General features: G+C 41.7%; 1 protein-coding gene across 4 annotated transcripts in view; it reads left to right on the top strand.

Moving 5' to 3' along the window:
- Positions 1-1311: 1311 nt before the first annotated feature.
- The window catches only part of PIK3CG (phosphatidylinositol-4,5-bisphosphate 3-kinase catalytic subunit gamma), a 33938-nt gene continuing 16872 nt past the window's right edge, over positions 1312-18377 (top strand). For 2 of the 4 annotated variants that reach the window (XM_084897030.1, XM_084897033.1), the window contains exons 1-8: positions 1315-1430; positions 3749-5776; positions 9185-9250; positions 9359-9584; positions 11527-11630; positions 15495-15641; positions 17129-17219; positions 18245-18375. In XM_084897030.1, coding sequence (XP_084753156.1) covers positions 3761-5776; positions 9185-9250; positions 9359-9584; positions 11527-11630; positions 15495-15641; positions 17129-17219; positions 18245-18375 — 2781 coding nt within the window. In that variant the 5' untranslated portion in view covers positions 1315-1430; positions 3749-3760. Of the gene's footprint in view, positions 1431-1767; positions 1804-3748; positions 5777-9184; positions 9251-9358; positions 9585-11526; positions 11631-15494; positions 15642-17128; positions 17220-18244; positions 18376-18377 lie in introns of all 4 variants that reach the window. The other 2 variants (XM_084897032.1, XM_084897031.1) reach the window with 2 other exon arrangements.

The following is an 18377-nucleotide window of genomic DNA, read 5'->3' as shown; positions in this document are numbered from 1 at the left end:
CCCAGTGAGCCCTCCCACATACTCTGTCTGAAGCACATCTTGGTAAGCTCCTGCAGTGTGATTCTTTGGCCCCTCCTTCAGAACCAAACAAAAGGGCCAGCTTTGAGGCTTCTCAAGCTGCAAGCCTCCTAAGAGAGTATTTCTACATAGGAATATATTTTGGGGTGCTAATAAGCTCCCTCTAAATATTGGGGGCACCTCCTTTGAATTTAATAGTTTGACTGCTGATGTCAACTATTAAATATAATTTGTGGAAAGCTGAAATTGGAGGGGCCTATGTGAAAGGAGATAGACCCTATGAATAATTTATCTTGATGTCAGAGTGATTCAGATAACTTTTCATTATATACCTCTAAGGCCAATGCCATCCTACCTGTTGTCCTTGGGGCTCAACTGGAGTCCATGATAACTCAGACTGGAAGATGATCTCTGGTATAGGAACCCTGGGATGGAGAAAAGAGAATACTGGTTCAGGATCTGAGTGTGCTTGGGAAAATTTATTTAGGATGGCTTTCCCATGGGTTCTTGACTCTCATGACAATCAGGAGCCATGTTCCAGTGACTACCTCTCTGATTGTGTGACAGTGCTCAGCTCCCTAATTTTCCCATGAAACCAAAACCCTCCTGTTTTGTCTGCAATAATTGCCCACAGTAAGTGTCCACCCCAACACGCACACACGCGCACACACACACACACACACACACACGACTCACTGTACTTTCCATTTCAGTCAGTACTATTTTACACCCTACATGCTCTGAAAAAATAGAGAACTATCTCACCAACCTAAGGAAGTGAGCTCCAGACCTCATTTTTGAAAATGTTCAGCTTGATAACTCAGTGCCTGAGATCACTAGTTTCTCTTCTCCCACCCCCTCTGGTACAGTGTATGAACAAGGGATCATTTGAATTCCCAGGAGGGAAAATTAATTGAATGGGCTTTTCAGGACTAAAGGATTTAAGTTGGCTCTTAAATACCTTCCTACCGGGCTGTTTCTCTCTAATGTTGTGACTGTTAAGCCTGTTCTACTTAGAACTAACTAGAAAATATTCTGTGTGTTTATGACTCATGAATGTGTATTTTTTTGTGTGGATCTATGTAATTTTAATTTGTTTCAGCCTCTCACAATTATTAAAAAATTGGTTCAAAGAGTGTAAAATATGGTAAACACAGCTCACACTCGCGCTCCACTCTCTGTGCTATTCACAGGAAATGCATTTCTGACACTTTTAAAATGAGCAATCACACGTATAATCAACTTGGTTAAAACTTCCTTCCTGGTAACTGCAACACTTCCTCTGCATCTGGATACGGAGGGAGACCCAGAAAAGCGGAAGAGTTTAGAGGCACACTGGGTAGGTTCGAATTTATTGTTTTCAGAAACTAAACAAATGATCCTTCAGCAGCATCACTCCACTGCTTTATCAGGTATTTTTTCCCCCTTTCTATTTTTTGCCTTTTGTTGGGTCTGACTCTGAATAGTGACACTTCCTTCTCAGCTAGAGTATTTTTATCTGGAACTGCAATCAGTTCTTGGGTGGATACTACCCCTGAAGGTCTCTGTTTTGTTGTCTAGTGCAACCTACATGAGTGGGTATCCACGAGGTCCCAGCAATAGCTTTGCAGGTGCATCAGTTTTTTGTTTGTTTGTTTTGGGGAGGAAGAAAGACACAGGAGTGTCTGTCCCTGCCAGGCTTCACGGTTTTACCAGTGCATGCCTGGCCATTATTGTACTCACCAGTGTTTCTAATGTCTTCTCCAAAAGGCGAACACTTCATAACCTCTACCATGAAGGAGAGCAGTGAGTATTCAGTCTGGCTGTTTTCTGCATTTTGTATCTTGAAAGACTGTTTGGGGCCACTGAGACTGAAGTTATTGCTGTGTATTTGTACATTGCCTAAATGCAGACCTATTTTATTTCAAGTGTCAGTTTAATATATCTTACAGTTCTCTTCTTTGTTAGATATTCTATAATGTAGCAATATTACTAATGATTGTTTTAAGCTGCAAGAGACAGTGAATCGGGACAGTTGGCTTCATGTATTTACTAAGTAGAACTTCATAATATTTTGAGAGGGGATGTTGGCTTTAAAGTAACTTTAAGCTAAGATTTGGACAGAAGTTTGGCTCTAATGAAATTTGCCTTCCTTATCTTGTAATCAAACTCTTCTTTTGGTGTCTGTCAAATGCTCCACTGTTTCTTGAAGAAATAAGTAGTTATGAGTCTCCTTAACATTAGTCATTTAAGAGAGTAAGTGATATTTTCTGAAACATTAATTTTTGTGTCAGAAGTTGTTTCTTATTTAAAATATACTATCTTACAACAGTGATGCTAAATATTAAAATAAAAATGCCTTATTTATATTTCAACTTAATATTTTAGCATTTCAATCATTATTTGAAGTTTGTCTCACTGCAGTATGTCAAATTTATACTTAAATGCTCTGTGCGGGGAGGAACTCCTTAAATATAGGGTATCCCTCAAAAATGTATACACACACTTTGAATAATTATAAAGGCGGTGTTTGTTAAAATACATTTCACTTTCAAAATTGAGCTATCAGCTGTTAACATGTGTATATGCTTTTTTGAGGCATCCTGTATTTACAGCAAAAATGGATACACTGATGAGAAGAAACTTTTGAATTCTTGTTATAGAGATGAAAATATTAGAGCAAAAAAAAAAAGTTAAATAATGAACTGGGGTCCAAACAGCAGGTTACTGGAGCCCAGAAATCCTTCCTTCCATCCTATGGCTCCTCCACTGTCTAACGCAGAGGGAGGTGGAATGAACTGGAACAAAATTAAAACTACCTGGATGTTCCTATTCAGAGAGTGCTGCCTTGGGTGACTCCCCCAAGACACTGCCCTAATATAGCAACGACAACCAGAATTTCATGATTCAAAATGTTGAATGACTGCAAATGTTCTTGGTTGAAACTACTGATTCTGATATCACCTTTCCTAACTAGTAAGAAAAATAATGAGGGGGGGAAAGGCAGGAAGTTGACCAGGGAGTAGATTCCTGAACCAGAAAGTTTGAACACAGAGAATACGCCCTGAGGCTGAGTAAAGCGTCTGGGTCCCAAGAAGTGTGAGACCGAACAAAAGGGAAGTCAGTCAGAGGCCTGTTTTCCAAGGGGCGTGTGTTAGCATTTCCCAGTGCATCTTGCAAACGAGGAGGTGATCTTTTAACGGGACTGTTTCACTCACCCATGCCTTTCAGGATGCTTAAAAACAAGTAGCACTTTGAGTCATGATAATATGTCAGACACCATGCTGGATGAGTGCCTCACATGTCTCCTTGATCCAATTAAATTCTCAAACACAATGAGAGTAGAGAGAATGATTACTGAACCCCATAAACCCATCATTCATACTGAATATATATATATATATATATATATATATATATATACACACACACCTTATTCAATTCTCACCTCCACCCTCGGCTGTATTAACCACTCCATTTGACAGACGGGAAACCGGCTCCGAGGTTAACTAGCTCATGTCACCAGACCCTAAGTGGCGGAATCAGGATGCATGGCATGGGTCCCGGCTCCAAAACTCCTGTATCCCCGTGAGCGCATCCCAGTCCTTCTCCTAACCCCTTCTTCTGCCATCTCGCAGCCAAAAAAAAAAAAAAAAAAAAAAAAAAAAAAAAAAAAAAAAAAAAAAAAAAAAAGCAAACCGGAAAGCGCCTTCCCCTGTGACAAAGCCCTCTGTTTCTCCGCTGCTCCCAGGTGCTGCAGGGCATGGAGCTGGAGAGCAGCCATGAGCAGCCGCCGCCCGTGGTGCTGAGAGAGGACAACCGCTGCAGGCGCCGGAGGATGAAGCCCCGAGGCTCCTCCGCGGCCAGCCTGTCCTCCATGGAGCTCATCCCCATCGAGTTCGTGCTGCCCACCAGCCAGCGCAGCAGCGGCGGCAGCGGCAAGGCCCCGGAGACGGCGCTGCTGCACGTGGCCGGCCACGGGAACGTGGAGCAGATGAAGGCGCAGGTGTGGCTCCGCGCGCTGGAGACCAGCTCGGCGGCCGACTTCTACCAGCGGCTCGGCCCCGACCACTTCCAGCTGCTCTACCAGAAGAAGGGCCAGTGGTACGAGATCTACGACCGGCACCAGGTGGTGCAGACGCTGGACTGCCTGCGCTACTGGCAGGCGCTGCGCCGCAGCCCCGGCCAGATCCACGTGGTGCAGCGGCGCTGCCCCTCGGAGGACACGCTGGCCTTCCAGCGCCAGCTCACCGCCCTCATGGGCTACGACGTCACCGACGTCAGCAACGTGCACGACGACGAGCTCGAGTTCACGCGCCGCCGCCTGGTCACGCCGCGCCTGGCCGAGGTGGCGGGCCGCGACCCGCAGCTCTACGCCATGCACCCCTGGGTGACCTCCAAGCCGCTCCCGGAGTACCTGCTGCGGAAGATCGCGCCCAACCACTGCATCTTCATCGTCCTGCACCGCGGCACCACCAGCCAGACCGTCAAGGTCTCGGCCAACGACACGCCGGGCGCCATCCTGAGCGGCTTCTTCGCCAAGATGGCCAAGAAGAAGTCGCTGATGGACATCCCCGAGAGCCAGAGCGAGCGGGACTTCGTGCTGCGCGTGTGCGGCCGCGACGAGTACCTGGTCGGGGAGACGCCGCTCAAGAACTTCCAGTGGGTGCGGCACTGCCTCAAGCACGGCGAGGAGATCCACCTGGTGCTGGACACGCCGCCCGACCCCGCGCGCGACGCCGTGCGCAAGGAGGAGTGGCCGCTGGTGGACGACTGCACCGGCGTCACCGGCTACCACGAGCAGCTCACCATCCACGGCAAGGACCACGAGAGCGTGTTCACCGTGTCCCTGTGGGACTGCGACCGCAAGTTCAGGGTCAAGATCAGGGGCATCGACATCCCCGTGCTGCCCCGGAACGCCGACCTCACGGTGTTCGTGGAGGCCAACATCCAGCACGGGCAGCAGGTGCTCTGCCAGCGGAGGACCAGCCCCAAGCCCTTCACGGAGGAGGTGCTCTGGAACGTGTGGCTGGAGTTCAGCATCAAGATCAAGGACCTGCCCAAGGGGGCCCTGCTGAACCTGCAGATCTACTGCGGCAAGGCCCCGGCGCTCTCTGGGAAGGCCTCCGCGGAGACCCCGGAGTCCAAGGGCAAAGCTCAGCTTCTGTACTACGTGAACCTGCTGCTCATCGACCACCGGTTCCTGCTGCGCCACGGCGAGTACGTGCTGCACATGTGGCAGATCTCCGGCAAAGGGGAGGACCAAGGCAGCTTCAACGCCGACAAGCTCACGTCCGCCACCAACCCGGACAAGGACAGCTCCATGTCCATCTGCATCCTCCTGGACAACTACTGCCACCCCATAGCCCTGCCCAAGCATCGGCCCTCCTCCGACCCGGAAGGGGACCGGGTCCGGGCGGAGATGCCCAACCAGCTCCGGAAGCAACTGGAGGCCATCATAGCCACCGACCCGCTGAACCCGCTCACGGCCGAGGACAAGGAACTGCTCTGGCACTTCAGATACGAGAGCCTGAAGCATCCGAAAGCGTATCCCAAGCTGTTCAGCTCCGTGAAGTGGGGACAGCAAGAAATGGTGGCGAAGACGTACCAGCTGCTAGCCAGGAGGGAGGTCTGGGATCAAAGTGCTCTGGACGTCGGGCTGACCATGCAGCTCCTGGACTGCAACTTTTCGGATGAAAACGTGAGAGCCATCGCGGTTCAGAAACTGGAGAGCCTGGAGGACGATGACGTGCTGAATTACCTGCTGCAGCTGGTCCAGGTAGGGGGTGCCTGGGCTACTGACAGAGCCACTTCTCCAGGGATTGGTTTGCATTTGCACAGGCGCCCCATTCGGTGGTGATCCAGTTCCCTTTGCCCAGAGCATCAGGATCTGTCAAAGCAGATCTGAAGAGATCACCCCCGAAAGTAGTAAACGGTTCCATTTTTTATTTTTTATTTTTTTTATTGTCCTTATGGGTCTTCTGGCAGGCACTTTGAAGATGGTAATATTTCCACTTTTTAGGAAAACTGGCCCTATGGGAACGCTTTGTTCTCGTTTATTGTATGAATGGTAAATTCAATGTATGGAAGGCTCCCTTGTGTCAGGCTCCAAGTGATATACATGCTTGTTGTGTATTATCACTCTTAACTCTCCCAATGACTACGGTGGAGGTCAAATTAATATTTTAATTGTCAGAGAGAGGCTAACTAATGTGCCCCATACTTTCAAAGACTGAAATTAAGATACTTGTGGCAGCACTTACTGCCCCTCCCACAGCCCACTAGCTACCCAGGAAGGATCTAGGGAGCAGTCACAGGATCAAGCTTAATTATGCTTAGAGGGCACAGCCTCTAAGCTGGGACTTGTTTGTGACTTTGCCAGCAGGTCAGTCCGAGGCTTAACCCTATATCCGCTTCTTACACTCATTAGTCAACAGAGCCAAATATCAATAGTACAATGATTGAAATTTCTTTTGAGAGCCAAATTTTTTAAACTTAAACTTCTTCTAACGCCACTTCTTCCAAATAGACTCGCCCAGGCCGTGGTATTTTGTGGAAGAGCCACACTCCAGGGGCCAAATAGCTACATGTGGCTCGCGAGCCTGTTTGCTGACCACTGTCCTAGAGAAAAAAGGTCATACTCTCACAATTCATGACTCATACCTCCTACCTGGATGGGACTCTTGAAAGCCCCTCTCTTCAGACAGGCCTGGCACTGCGTTTCCCCTCCTGTTCTCATTCCTTTCCCTGGGGTCAAGAGAGACTCCATCGTTAACTTCCTAAGGTTTTCTTAGGAAGTTAAGCAAAGGAGAGCAGTTCTCCAGCTCACTGTAGCCAATCTCAAATTAGATCATGCTGCTTGACAAGAAAATAAAGAAATTGGAGTAGAAATTCTATTTTAGAGTGCAGAAGTGTTTATTCATTAATTCACCAACATGGACATAGCGCTTCCACTGTCCTGGATGCTAGATACAGAGCAGTGATAAAAACAGAGCCCGTCTCTGCCCTCGTGTAGCTTGTGGTTCATGGAGAAGCCGAATTAGAACAAAGTATTCCCATAGGCACAGTTTTCCTAACATTACATGGCGTACATACAAGCAGATATTTAATAACAAATTGTGGTGAACACTTTTGGGGGAACTACAGACTACTATGAGAAAACAGTTAGGGGTCCTGGGGACACTTAATTTAGATTGAAAAAGCCAGAGACAGTTTTTTGGTTTTTTGTTTTTTTATAAATTTTATTGATTTCTTATAGAGAGGAAGGGAGAGAGATAGAGAGCTAGAAACGTCGATGAGAGAGAAACATTGACCAGCTGCCTCTTGGACACCCCCTACCAGGAATGTGGCCGCAACCCATGTACTTGCCCTTGACCGGAATTGACGCTCTACCACTGAGCCAAACCGGTTTTGGCAGAGACAGTCTTGAATAGGTGATGTTGGGCCTGAGATCATTAAGATTTCCCAGGTTCAGTGTTAGGCTCTACACTGTCTAATTATTATCTGATTGACAGAGAGGCCCTGGAGTTTTCTGATGAGCATTCTGGATACTCTGCACTTTAACTCTGAATCTTCTCCTTCCATAAAGCAGATACTTGAAATAATACATTTGGCCTTTGCCTTCATCTATCAAATATTTCCAATATTTTTCTCTGGCCATGAGAGCAGATACTAGCATGCCACTCATGAACATTTTAGAATAACACAAGAATCTTCAGCTTTCTAGCTCTCCACAACAAACAGAACATAAAACAAATTGGCATGAATGTGTTCTAAGTCCCAAGGCCACCTTTTGCATTGTCATTTCCACAAGTAAACTTTGAAGAATTGGGAAATGAATGGTTTTCTTGGAAGTGTTTACATGAGATAAGGTCAATAAGTAATATGAGCTTTGAGTTTGTGGTTGTAAATGTGAAGAGCAGTCATTTGTAAAATTATTTGAGACATTCAGGTTGGAAAACTCACATTAGAGTTAGAAAATTAAGACATTTCTGAAGTGGGTACTGGTGGCGAAATTACCACGCTCTCAACTGGAGCTACAACTGGTCCTATTTGACCATGGAAAGCATCTTTGCAAGTATGGGGATAAGGAAATATTAGCAAGTCAGTATTGATCACTTCCAAACTGGAAAATCAGAGAAAGAAGTGGAAATCATACCAAAAAGCACCAGGCCCTTTATGATGTGAAAACATAAATTGAAATGGGAATTTCTCTCGTTTCATCTGAAAAAATGATAGGCCATGTCTATTTATAAAGGAAATATTTTGAGATATTTAACCTTAAGCCTCCCCTTTTCATGTTTGTGCATGATATCTACCCTATACTTTATATATGCATAGTATATGATAACCAAACCAAATTGGTTAGTCTGGCTACTCTTAAAATCATGGACTATTGCAGAGTTATAGAAAAGTACAGGGAATGATATAACAGATATCATGACCCACTAGGATTTATCACATTTTATTGGTTTTTTTGTATTAAGTCATAAAGCTAATATCAAAGTCAGCATCTCTATCTTCAAGTGATGTGAACACTACGAAACACTATGAAACCTGGGGAAGCTTATAAAGCAAGAGGCTTCCGGCAGAAAGCTCTGTACACACTGCAGGGTGTCAGGTCGTGATCACATGGTATGGGATGGGTCCAGGCCTGCTGTTTCCTTGCAGTAAGAACCAGTGAGCCAGCTCAGACTTGCCAGTGACCTGCCAGACACACATCTTGAGCGGAAGAGCAGCGATAAGATTTTTAGGATCTTCACATGTACACATATTTTTCTCCTCACATGTGCTAGATCTCCACTGTCTGTTTTCTCTCCCACAAACTTACTTAGCTTCCACTTTTATAGATTGGTTATAGCCATCTCCACCTTTCCCTTCTATCCTTCCAATCGATCAATTAAGCCCTTGATGGGAGCAAAGGCCCTCCCCTCCTTCCCCTGACGTTATCAGCAGCACATGACTGAGTCAGGAATTCTGGCTTCTACTCCTGGTCCTTAAGCAAGTGGTTCACTTTGGCCGAGAGTGTCCTTGAAAAGAAAGGACTGAACTTAAGTGACTGGTAAGAGTCTCATCACCCTACCCATAAAGCCCACCAAGGCAGAGCACCAGTGTTTCTTCATTTTTCCTTCCCTGATTAACCAACATGGAATGCAGCCCTACAAATGCCAATGTGTTCCTCCTTCAGGCTGTGAAATTTGAACCTTACCATGACAGCGCCCTTGCCAGATTTCTGCTGAAGCGTGGCTTAAGAGTAAGTACTTCTTTGGTAGTAGCATGGCATTTTAAAAATTATTGGGAATTGGCTGGTAGACCTAGAGCATCAGTCACAGTAATGTTAACGTCTTGTTCCCGCTCTCAGAACAAAAGAATCGGTCACTTCTTGTTTTGGTTCCTGAGAAGTGAGATAGCCCAGTCGCGGCACTATCAGCAGAGGTTCGCCGTGATCCTGGAAGCCTACCTGAGGGGCTGTGGCACCGCCATGCTGCATGACTTCACCCAGCAGGTCCAAGTCATTGAGATGCTGCAGAAAGTTACCATTGACATCAAATCGCTCTCTGCCGAAAAGTATGACGTCAGCTCCCAAGGTATGGTAGCTGTATTTTCTTAGTTCTCTTTCCAAATTTCTTCATCTCCAACCCTGTGCTTCTTCTTCCTTCTCCAAGGCAATTTGTACATTCCTACAGGCAGCAAAAAAACAAATATTTTTAATCTTCTGTCTTCATGGCGCAAGCAAATTTAAAGGTCCTCCTTTATAAGTTAACATAGTTTTAAATATATATATATATATATATATATATATATATATATTTAAAATATATATATTTAATGATGAGTTTATTATAGATATTAAACTCTAAAAAATTTTTAAAGCATTATGCAGATGAAACATCTGTGTTTCAAGAACAATTGTTCACACGTACACACAAAGATAAGTTATTTTCAAATATTCACCTTTTTCTCCCTATCTTTCAATATAAGCATATAATTTTCAGTCTTTTAAAGTAATGAATTATTGATAAGCTATTTAAAATTTTGGGCATAACTATATATACATACATGTGTATATATCATCCTATCTATCTAATAAAAGGACCATATGCAAATTAACCACCATTCCATCACAAAGATGGCAGTGCCTGTAGCCACAAGATGGTGGCACCCACTCTTCTCAGCCCCACAGGAGTCCCCCTGTCCCAGGGGGGTGGCCGCTGAGAGGGGGCAGTGTGAGCGACCTAGCAGAATGCTTGCTTTATCGCCAGCTGTGGTGACAGGCAAGCGTTTTGCACCCGGCCATGGATGGGCCTGTGGGCCGCAGAGAGCCTCTGGGCAGCAGGCGTGAAGTAGCCAGGCCCCACAGAGAGCCATTGGCACACAAGTTCATGTGCAGGGCTACTAGTATATTATATATGTATATGTCAGGATACTTCTTTAAAACATTGTATGTCACCTCTTCTCTAAAGACATTTCCAATATTGTTTTCTTATCACTAAGAAATCCTGTTCTTTGCCCAAGTGGGGTGGCTCAGCGGTTGATTGTTAACCTATGAACCAAAAGGTCATGGTTTGATTCCCAATAGGGGACTTGTAGAAGGCAGCCAATCAATACTAGTAATTCTCTTTCATCATTGATATTTCTCTCTCTCCCCCCCCCTCCCTTCTTTTTAGAAATCAATAAAAATATATTTTTAAAAAATAAATCCTGTCCCTGCCCTAAGAAAATTAATCACTCTTTCTCTGAATTCCCATTGTTGATATTGTATTAAATTATAGTCATCAACACATCTTTCTGGTCTCCTAAACTGTATAAGTATTGATGCTAGAAAATATGTCTTTCTCTTGTTCATATACTTAGACACAGCATTATGACTCATAACGGACACTCACTAATATATTCAGCCAGTATTTTAAACTGATTACTTAGAATTTCCACTTTTTCTCTTTTATTCTTTTCCAATACACCAATAATGCTCTGTCCTAAAAATAATAGTGATAATACTTATCTTACTTGTATTTTTATTTTAAGTAAAGGGGAACATATGTACTGGCTGGCCTGTCTGTTATACAGGGAGTAATTTTTAATTTATCTATTTTGCTTTAAAATTTTTGAAGCTGCTAAATAATCTCCACACAGCCTTAGTCTTTTGAAAAGATTTTGCAGAACCCTAACCGAATTCTATTTAATATGGTCTTCAAATGTCTGTTCCCCAAGTCAGATGGCAGTTTACACGCTAGAAAGAAAACTACAGTATCAATTTCTTAGCATTATCCTTAAAACATCCTCTCTACCTGATTGCCTTGCTATTCCATTCCTATACCCCTATTTCTAACCCTTGTTGTGGTAGGTGTAAATGAGTGTATTGCTCCCAGTAAACCTGACTTATCTTGTGACCTGAAATGGTTAGTTCCTCAACGACAGACACCCTTTTCTCCTCCTCTACACTACACCAGATGGTTTCAGGAAATGTTGTAGATACCATTGGTAATTTCTTGAACTCATATAACTCTTGTGTGCTTTTGACAATTACAGTTATTTCACAACTTAAGCAAAAGCTTGAAAACCTACAGAATTTGAATCTCCCCAAGAGCTTTCGAGTTCCGTACGATCCTGGACTGATAGCAGGAGCCCTGGTGGTAGGTATCGCCTCGATGTCTCCACATGCTCTTCAGGTCTTGAAAATGTGTGCCAAGCCCTTCTCTAAAGACTGGATACTGAAAGCCTCATCACCAGGCAATCTCCCACACATTTTGTTTTAAATCAACTTTCATGGGGAATCACTTACATGCAATAAAATGTGTCCATTTAAATGTACAGTTCATCACCACAATAAGATACAGAACATTTCCATAGAAAAAGTTCTTTCATTTTTTAGTCAGTCCTTTCCTTTTCCCATATTATGTAATCTTACCTTTTCTAGAATTCTATGAAGTGGAATCATACTATATGTAGTTTTTGTATCTGGATTTTTTTACTTGGCATAATGCTTTTAAGATCTACTCATGTTGCTGTGTATATCTATAGTATGTTCTTTTTATTACTGAAAGTATTTCTTTGTATAGGTATGCCACAATTTGTTTTTCATTCTATTTTTAGTAAACATTTAACAATGAGATAGTTGGGTCAAATGGTACATGTGTGTCATTTTATGTTTTTTAAAGTGACAATACCATTCATTGTCATGGGTAGGATCCGTAGGCCTGGCTAGTGATCAGGGCTGATCTATGGGGTGACTGGAGGGGTGATTGGGTCCCTCCCTTACATTCCCCTTCCCCCCCTCAGCACCTGCCTTGGCTGGCCTGGGGCCTGCAGGCTGGGGGAAGCTCCTGCATTGAGTGTCTGTCCCCTGGTGGTCAGTGGCCATCATAGCGACCAGTTGTTCCACCCTTTATTCTGCAGTTCAGTCAATTTGCATATTAGGCTTTTATTATATAGGATTCCCACCAGCAGTATATGTGAGTTCCAGTTGTTCCACATTCTAGCCAACACTTGTTATTAAAAAGAGAAGTGGTATCGCCTTGTTGTTCTTATTTGCATTTCCCTAATGATGTTGAACATCTTCTCCTATGCCTATTTTTTTCATCTTCTCTTGAGACATTTCTATTTACATCTTTTATTCATTTTTAATGTGGGTTGCCTTCTTATTTTTATTTATGAGTTATTTATATATTCTAGACACAAATTATTTATCAAGTGTACAAATACAAATATTTGCTCCCAACCTGTGGCTTGCCTTTTCAGTTTCCTAGTAGTATATTTTAAGGAGCAGAAGGCTTTCATTTTTTATTGTCAGCTTTTTTTATGGCTCAGGCATTTTGCATCCTAAGAAATACTTGCTTAATCCAGTAGTGTTCAACCTGGGGTGGCCCCCACCCTCCCTCCACACACACACCAAGGGATAGTTTGTAATGTCCCTTGATTGTTATAATTAGGAAAATGCTGCTAACATCTAGTAGGGCCAGGAATTCTGTTAAATATCCTACAAGGTATGGACAGCATCCCACACACACACCCCAACAAAATATTATCCATCCCAAAATGTCAACAGTGCCAAAGTTGAGAAATACTGCCTAAGTCAATGTAACAAATATTTTTTTCTAAAAATTATATAGTTTTAATGTTTTACATTTAAGTCTTTGGTCTACTTGGAATTGATTTTTGTGTATGGGGTGAGATAAAGGTCAGGTTTCATTTTTAAAATCTGAATATCCAACTTTTCCAGCACCATCGGTTGAAAAGGCTGTCCTTTTTCTATTTAAATATGTTGGCAAACAAAGGCGGCTGAGGTCTCCCTGGGGTCTGCTGTTCGGAGGGGCCACGGTCAGCTCTGTGGGCACTGACCAGTGATAAGGCTGACCACGGTTCAAGAGGCAGTGGTTTTGTCAGGGGCTGTACCCAAGGTGGCCTGAGGCTGGGGAGTGGTCGCAAACCTCTGCAAAGAGAAATTATGCAGGTTGGATAGCCTGATGCCAGGGGCCCACAAGATATAGCAAACTAAATCAGCACTAACCCAGACAAATCTGAGTTTCCAATCAGGTCTCTGCCACTTATGGCCTGACCTTGAGCAAGTAAATCTCTCTTCAGTGTTAGGTGAACAAAGGGGGGCTTTGTGGCAAGTGCGACAAACTCAATGACTGAAAGTAACCACACAGATCATTAATTCCCACCTGGGCAGGTCATGGCAGGGAGTGATAACTTCCTTCGTAAAAAGTTAACCTTTACCTTAAGCAAGACCTGTCCATTGTTCTTGTGCATCTAGGATAACCTACCTTAAAAATGTCAGAGTAATTTTTTTTTGCCAGACCCCTCAGAAACATACTCACTGGACATAGCACAGCTACCAAAAAGTTTGTTGTTATCTTTTTCCCCACATACCATCTCTGTTCGTTGTAATTGTTCAATGTTACCTATCCTATACTCACTAATGTAAAAGTATGTCTCTCTCTGTTTTCCTTTTTCTCCGATCCTAGAGATTTCTCTGCTTTGCTTTCTCCTGCCTCCTTAGCCCACCACCAATGGATTTCACATTTTCTTCCTTTAATTCTAAATGTATAAACAGGACTGCAACACTGCTATTCCTAGAGCATTTTTTTGGTCCTCTGAGGTTTTGCTTTTGGGCCAGTTCCTCGGCCCTTGACTCAAAAAAATTCTTTAAACATTAAAAAAAAATATGTTGGCAGTACTTTTGTCAAATATCATCTGACCATGTGGATCCATATCTACATTCTCTATTTTGTTCCATTGATCTAATTATTTGTCCTTACATCAAAATCACACTCTTGATTAATTCAAATAATAAACCATTTCACATGTGCTTAAGAAGAATCTTACAATAACATATTTCCATTAACCTCCTCCCATTTTTATACTTTTTTGTTATGCTTTTAATTTCTACATAATGTTGTAAACCCAATATATTATTATTATTTCGCTTTGAACGGTTAAAATAGATTTAACAGGTTTAATAGATTCAACATTTTTTAATATTTACCCACACATTTTCCATTATTGGAGCTCTTCATTACTTTGTATGGGTCCGTGTTTCCATCTGGCATCATTTTCCTTCAGCCTTAAATGTTTCTTTATAATGCAAGTTTTCTGGCAAGAAATTCTTTCATATTTTGTTTGTCTGTCAAACTCTTTGTTCCACCTTTATTTTTGAAAGATATTTCCCCTGGAAAGAAGGGGATGCTCCTCCCTTCATGTTTACTTTATATCCAATTGGCAGTAAACTGGCCCTGTAGTGAAAAGACACACTTTCCTCTATCCTAAGTCAGTAGAGACTGTTAGGAATAATAGCATATTAATACAGTTTTGGATTGTGTTTGCTTATTTTTACTTTTTTGTTATGCTTAAATTCATCTTAGATTCATCACATTTTTGATGCATGGTGAAATCACTTTTGGCCAGAACTCCTAAGATATTTTTTATTTGAAGTGTCTGCTAAGTCACATTTTCCACGAAGTTCCTTGAGATTATTTAGATGTACGGAGTTGTTTTTGGAGGGAGGAGGTGTTGTACCTGAGTGCTAGGTTTCTGTTTACTGCAGTTATTTTTTATCTTATTATATTTGGCGTATTGCATCTGATTCTGCAATAATAGATTTTAGACATTGTGGTAGCAGTAGAATTCTTTTTTTTTTTTTAACTTGAATCTTAGAGGGAGCCCAAATATATAAACCAAATTGCTCTGTACCAGAATCCTATGGGAATGGGGTGTACAGAGGATGGGATCTGCTACAGCTTTTAGGCATCCTCACAGACACTTAAGGTTCCTTGGAACACACTTTGGGAACCACTGATTTAAGTGTTGTGAATTTACTCTCACTAGCATTTTCAGATTTGATGAGAATACTTTCTGTATTTTTTACCTAAATCATTGAAAATCATTTTCCAACTAGGAGTTTGTCCCAGTTATTTGTATTGATACTTCACAAGAGGATGTGTGTCTCTACAATGCGTACTCATTATGTATAAAAACATCTGACTGTTTCTTTCTAGGTTGAAAAGTGTAAAGTGATGGCCTCTAAGAAAAAACCCCTGTGGCTTGAGTTTAAATGTGCCGACCCTACAGCTCTATCAAATGAGACAATTGGAATTATTTTTAAACACGGCGATGATTTGCGCCAAGACATGCTTATTTTACAGGTATGCTACTCTGAAGGATTTTTTTCAATTACCTGAAAAAATATTTCTAGTATATTATATATTAAAAAAAAATGCCTTCTACTGACTCTGTTCCCATTCTCCTATCTTGTATGATGAACAGTGATTACACAATAGTTTCACTGGGGGATTATGGCTGTGGACCATTAGATATGCACTCTAGTGAGCATCATAGTTCTGTCATTCCTGAGAGGATGCATATCCAAAGTGTTCAAATAGTCAGATATACTTCCCTCACCTATATGCCCCATTTCTAGTATGGTAACACAGAACATAGATGTATTTATCTCCAAGCATTCACTTTTATTCATATTCATAGACTTAGCTACATACGGTATGCACGGGTGCTTTTCTTAGATACATCATCTTTGATACACATCTACATTATTTAATGAATTATTAATAGGAAGGGGAAACAAGATGAACGGGGGTGATTGAAGAAACCATGTAGTTAAATAACAAGTGGAAACAGATTGCTACAGGAGATGAATGATGAAGGTATCCAGTGTTAATCATTTTTCTATGTTCTAACATGTCTGGGTAAACTTTAGTGATTCTCTATATTCTAGATGTTCAATATTGTAGAGGTAAGATAATTTCTAATATTTAATATGATTTACTTAAAATAGGCAAACCACAGTGCTATAAATGTAGACTATTTAAAAACAAGGACCTGCTCTCAATTCCCTCTATGTTCCTGTTTTTGCTTATTTCTAATATGGAAACAATAATACCCTTTGCTCTCTTTTCAAGAATGTATTTTTTCCTGGAAATAAAGTTTTATTAAAAATAAAAAGAGAGTTCTTTTGAAAGTTCAAAACCTTTTGAAAGTTCATTTAATTTCCAACAAATCGGTAACCTCTTTTGAATTATTTGAACATATAACTTAAAACCACATAACATCACTCATTTTCCTCTCGTTTTGAGGCAAAGTTTGCACTTGAACCTTATGTGTTTTGTCTTATTGTTAAGGCACTTTGCTTGGCAGATAAGGACAAGTTATTTAAGCTCTCTAAGCCTTAGTGTCTTCACCTGCAGAATGTGAATAATAATTACATCCACACTATAAGGTAAATGCAAAAGATCACATAAAACAGCACCCAGTAAATGTTAGCTGTCGTTGTGATTGCTGCTATTGTTGTCTTGGTTATAGCCCAAGAGTGCCTTTTGTGTAGAATGGAATTTTTTTATTATTATTATGGTAAAATATACATAACTGGAGTGGAAGAGATTCATTGGGGCTAAAACCTATCTCAAAAGAAATCCATTTATCTTCTTCCCCAAGGTAAGTCTCGGGGACGAAAATTAATAGGCTCCCAAGAAATGGAAACTTCAGAGTACCAGGTTGATAAATAAAAAAATTTTTTTAACATATTTTGTGTAAAAAATGTGTTACCAGATAAGATTTTTTCCAGAAGAATAAATATATACATTTATAATGGAAATTTTTTTTGTGTTTTGATACCCAGATTCTACGAATCATGGAGTCCATCTGGGAGATTGAATCTTTGGATCTTTGCCTCCTGCCATATGGTTGCATTTCAACTGGTGACAAAATAGGTATGTGCTTACTTCAGGAGGTGGATTTTATCACTTAGTTACTTTTAAAGGACCATAATTCCTTCAGTGTAGGCATTTGCTAACTGCCAAATTACTACTACAATCTTTATCCATAAAAAGGAAGAAAGTGTTCCAAGGCTGGTGAATGTGACTCCCAATATTATATGGATATATTGAAGATAAATGAATGCATGATTCAAAGCCTTGTTACTATACATGGAAATGATTTTAGTTAGAACCTGCTCCTCCCTCTTTACTTTTCCACCTCTAAACTTTAACTGTTACATGGCACACTGAACTTCTCCCTCACAAATAACATTTAAAAATAGAAATTCTGTCACTTATTTTAATATCCCAGAATTCACATTATTAAAGCTATTACATACTCTACTTTTAGACACTTTTATGAATATTTAACATTTTATTTCAATCAAACATTTTTTTATATATATTTTTATTTATTTCCGAGAGGGAGGGAGAGGAAGAGCGGGATAGAAGCATCAATGATGAAAGAGAATAATTGATTGGCTGCCTCCTGCAAGTCCTACAGTGGGGCTAGGTCCAGAAATCAGGGCATGTGCCCTGTCAAGAGAATCGAACCTTGACCTTCTTGTTCATAGGTCAACGCTCAACCACTGAGCCACGACAGCTGGGCCAATCAAACATTTTTATTCAAGTTTCTGATTTGAGAACGATACAAAATCATTTCATTTGGCCTATAACTTAAAAAAATAAAGGAAAAGGCACAGGTTGCCAAAAAAGGAGGGATATACTCAGCCCATAAATGCTTTTACTTAATACCTTTCAAAGCCAACCCTTTCCTCTTTTCACGCAGTAATATTAAGCTTGTGCCACACAACTTCCACATTCTCCTCCTTTTGTTTCTCTTACTTCTTAAGAAAACCAACAGCATGTACCTGGCAAGTAGCTCTCTGCCCTCCAGTCAACAAAAAGACATAGCCATTTTTCCTCTGGGCCCGGCACGAGGCTCCAATCTCCATCCAACGGTGTGCCTCCTCTTGTAGGAATGATCGAGATTGTGAAAGATGCCACAACAATTGCCAAAATCCAGCAGAGCACCGTGGGCAACACGGGAGCATTTAAAGATGAAGTCCTGAACCACTGGCTTAAAGAGAAATGCCCCATCGAAGAAAAGGT

This window comes from Pipistrellus hanaki, assembly GCF_964339955.1.
Source record: "Pipistrellus hanaki genome assembly, chromosome: 10".
Classification (NCBI taxonomy): Eukaryota; Metazoa; Chordata; class Mammalia; order Chiroptera; family Vespertilionidae; genus Pipistrellus; species Pipistrellus hanaki.
Note: the sequence above shows the minus strand (reverse complement) of the source record. Positions and strands in the feature narration are given on the sequence as shown.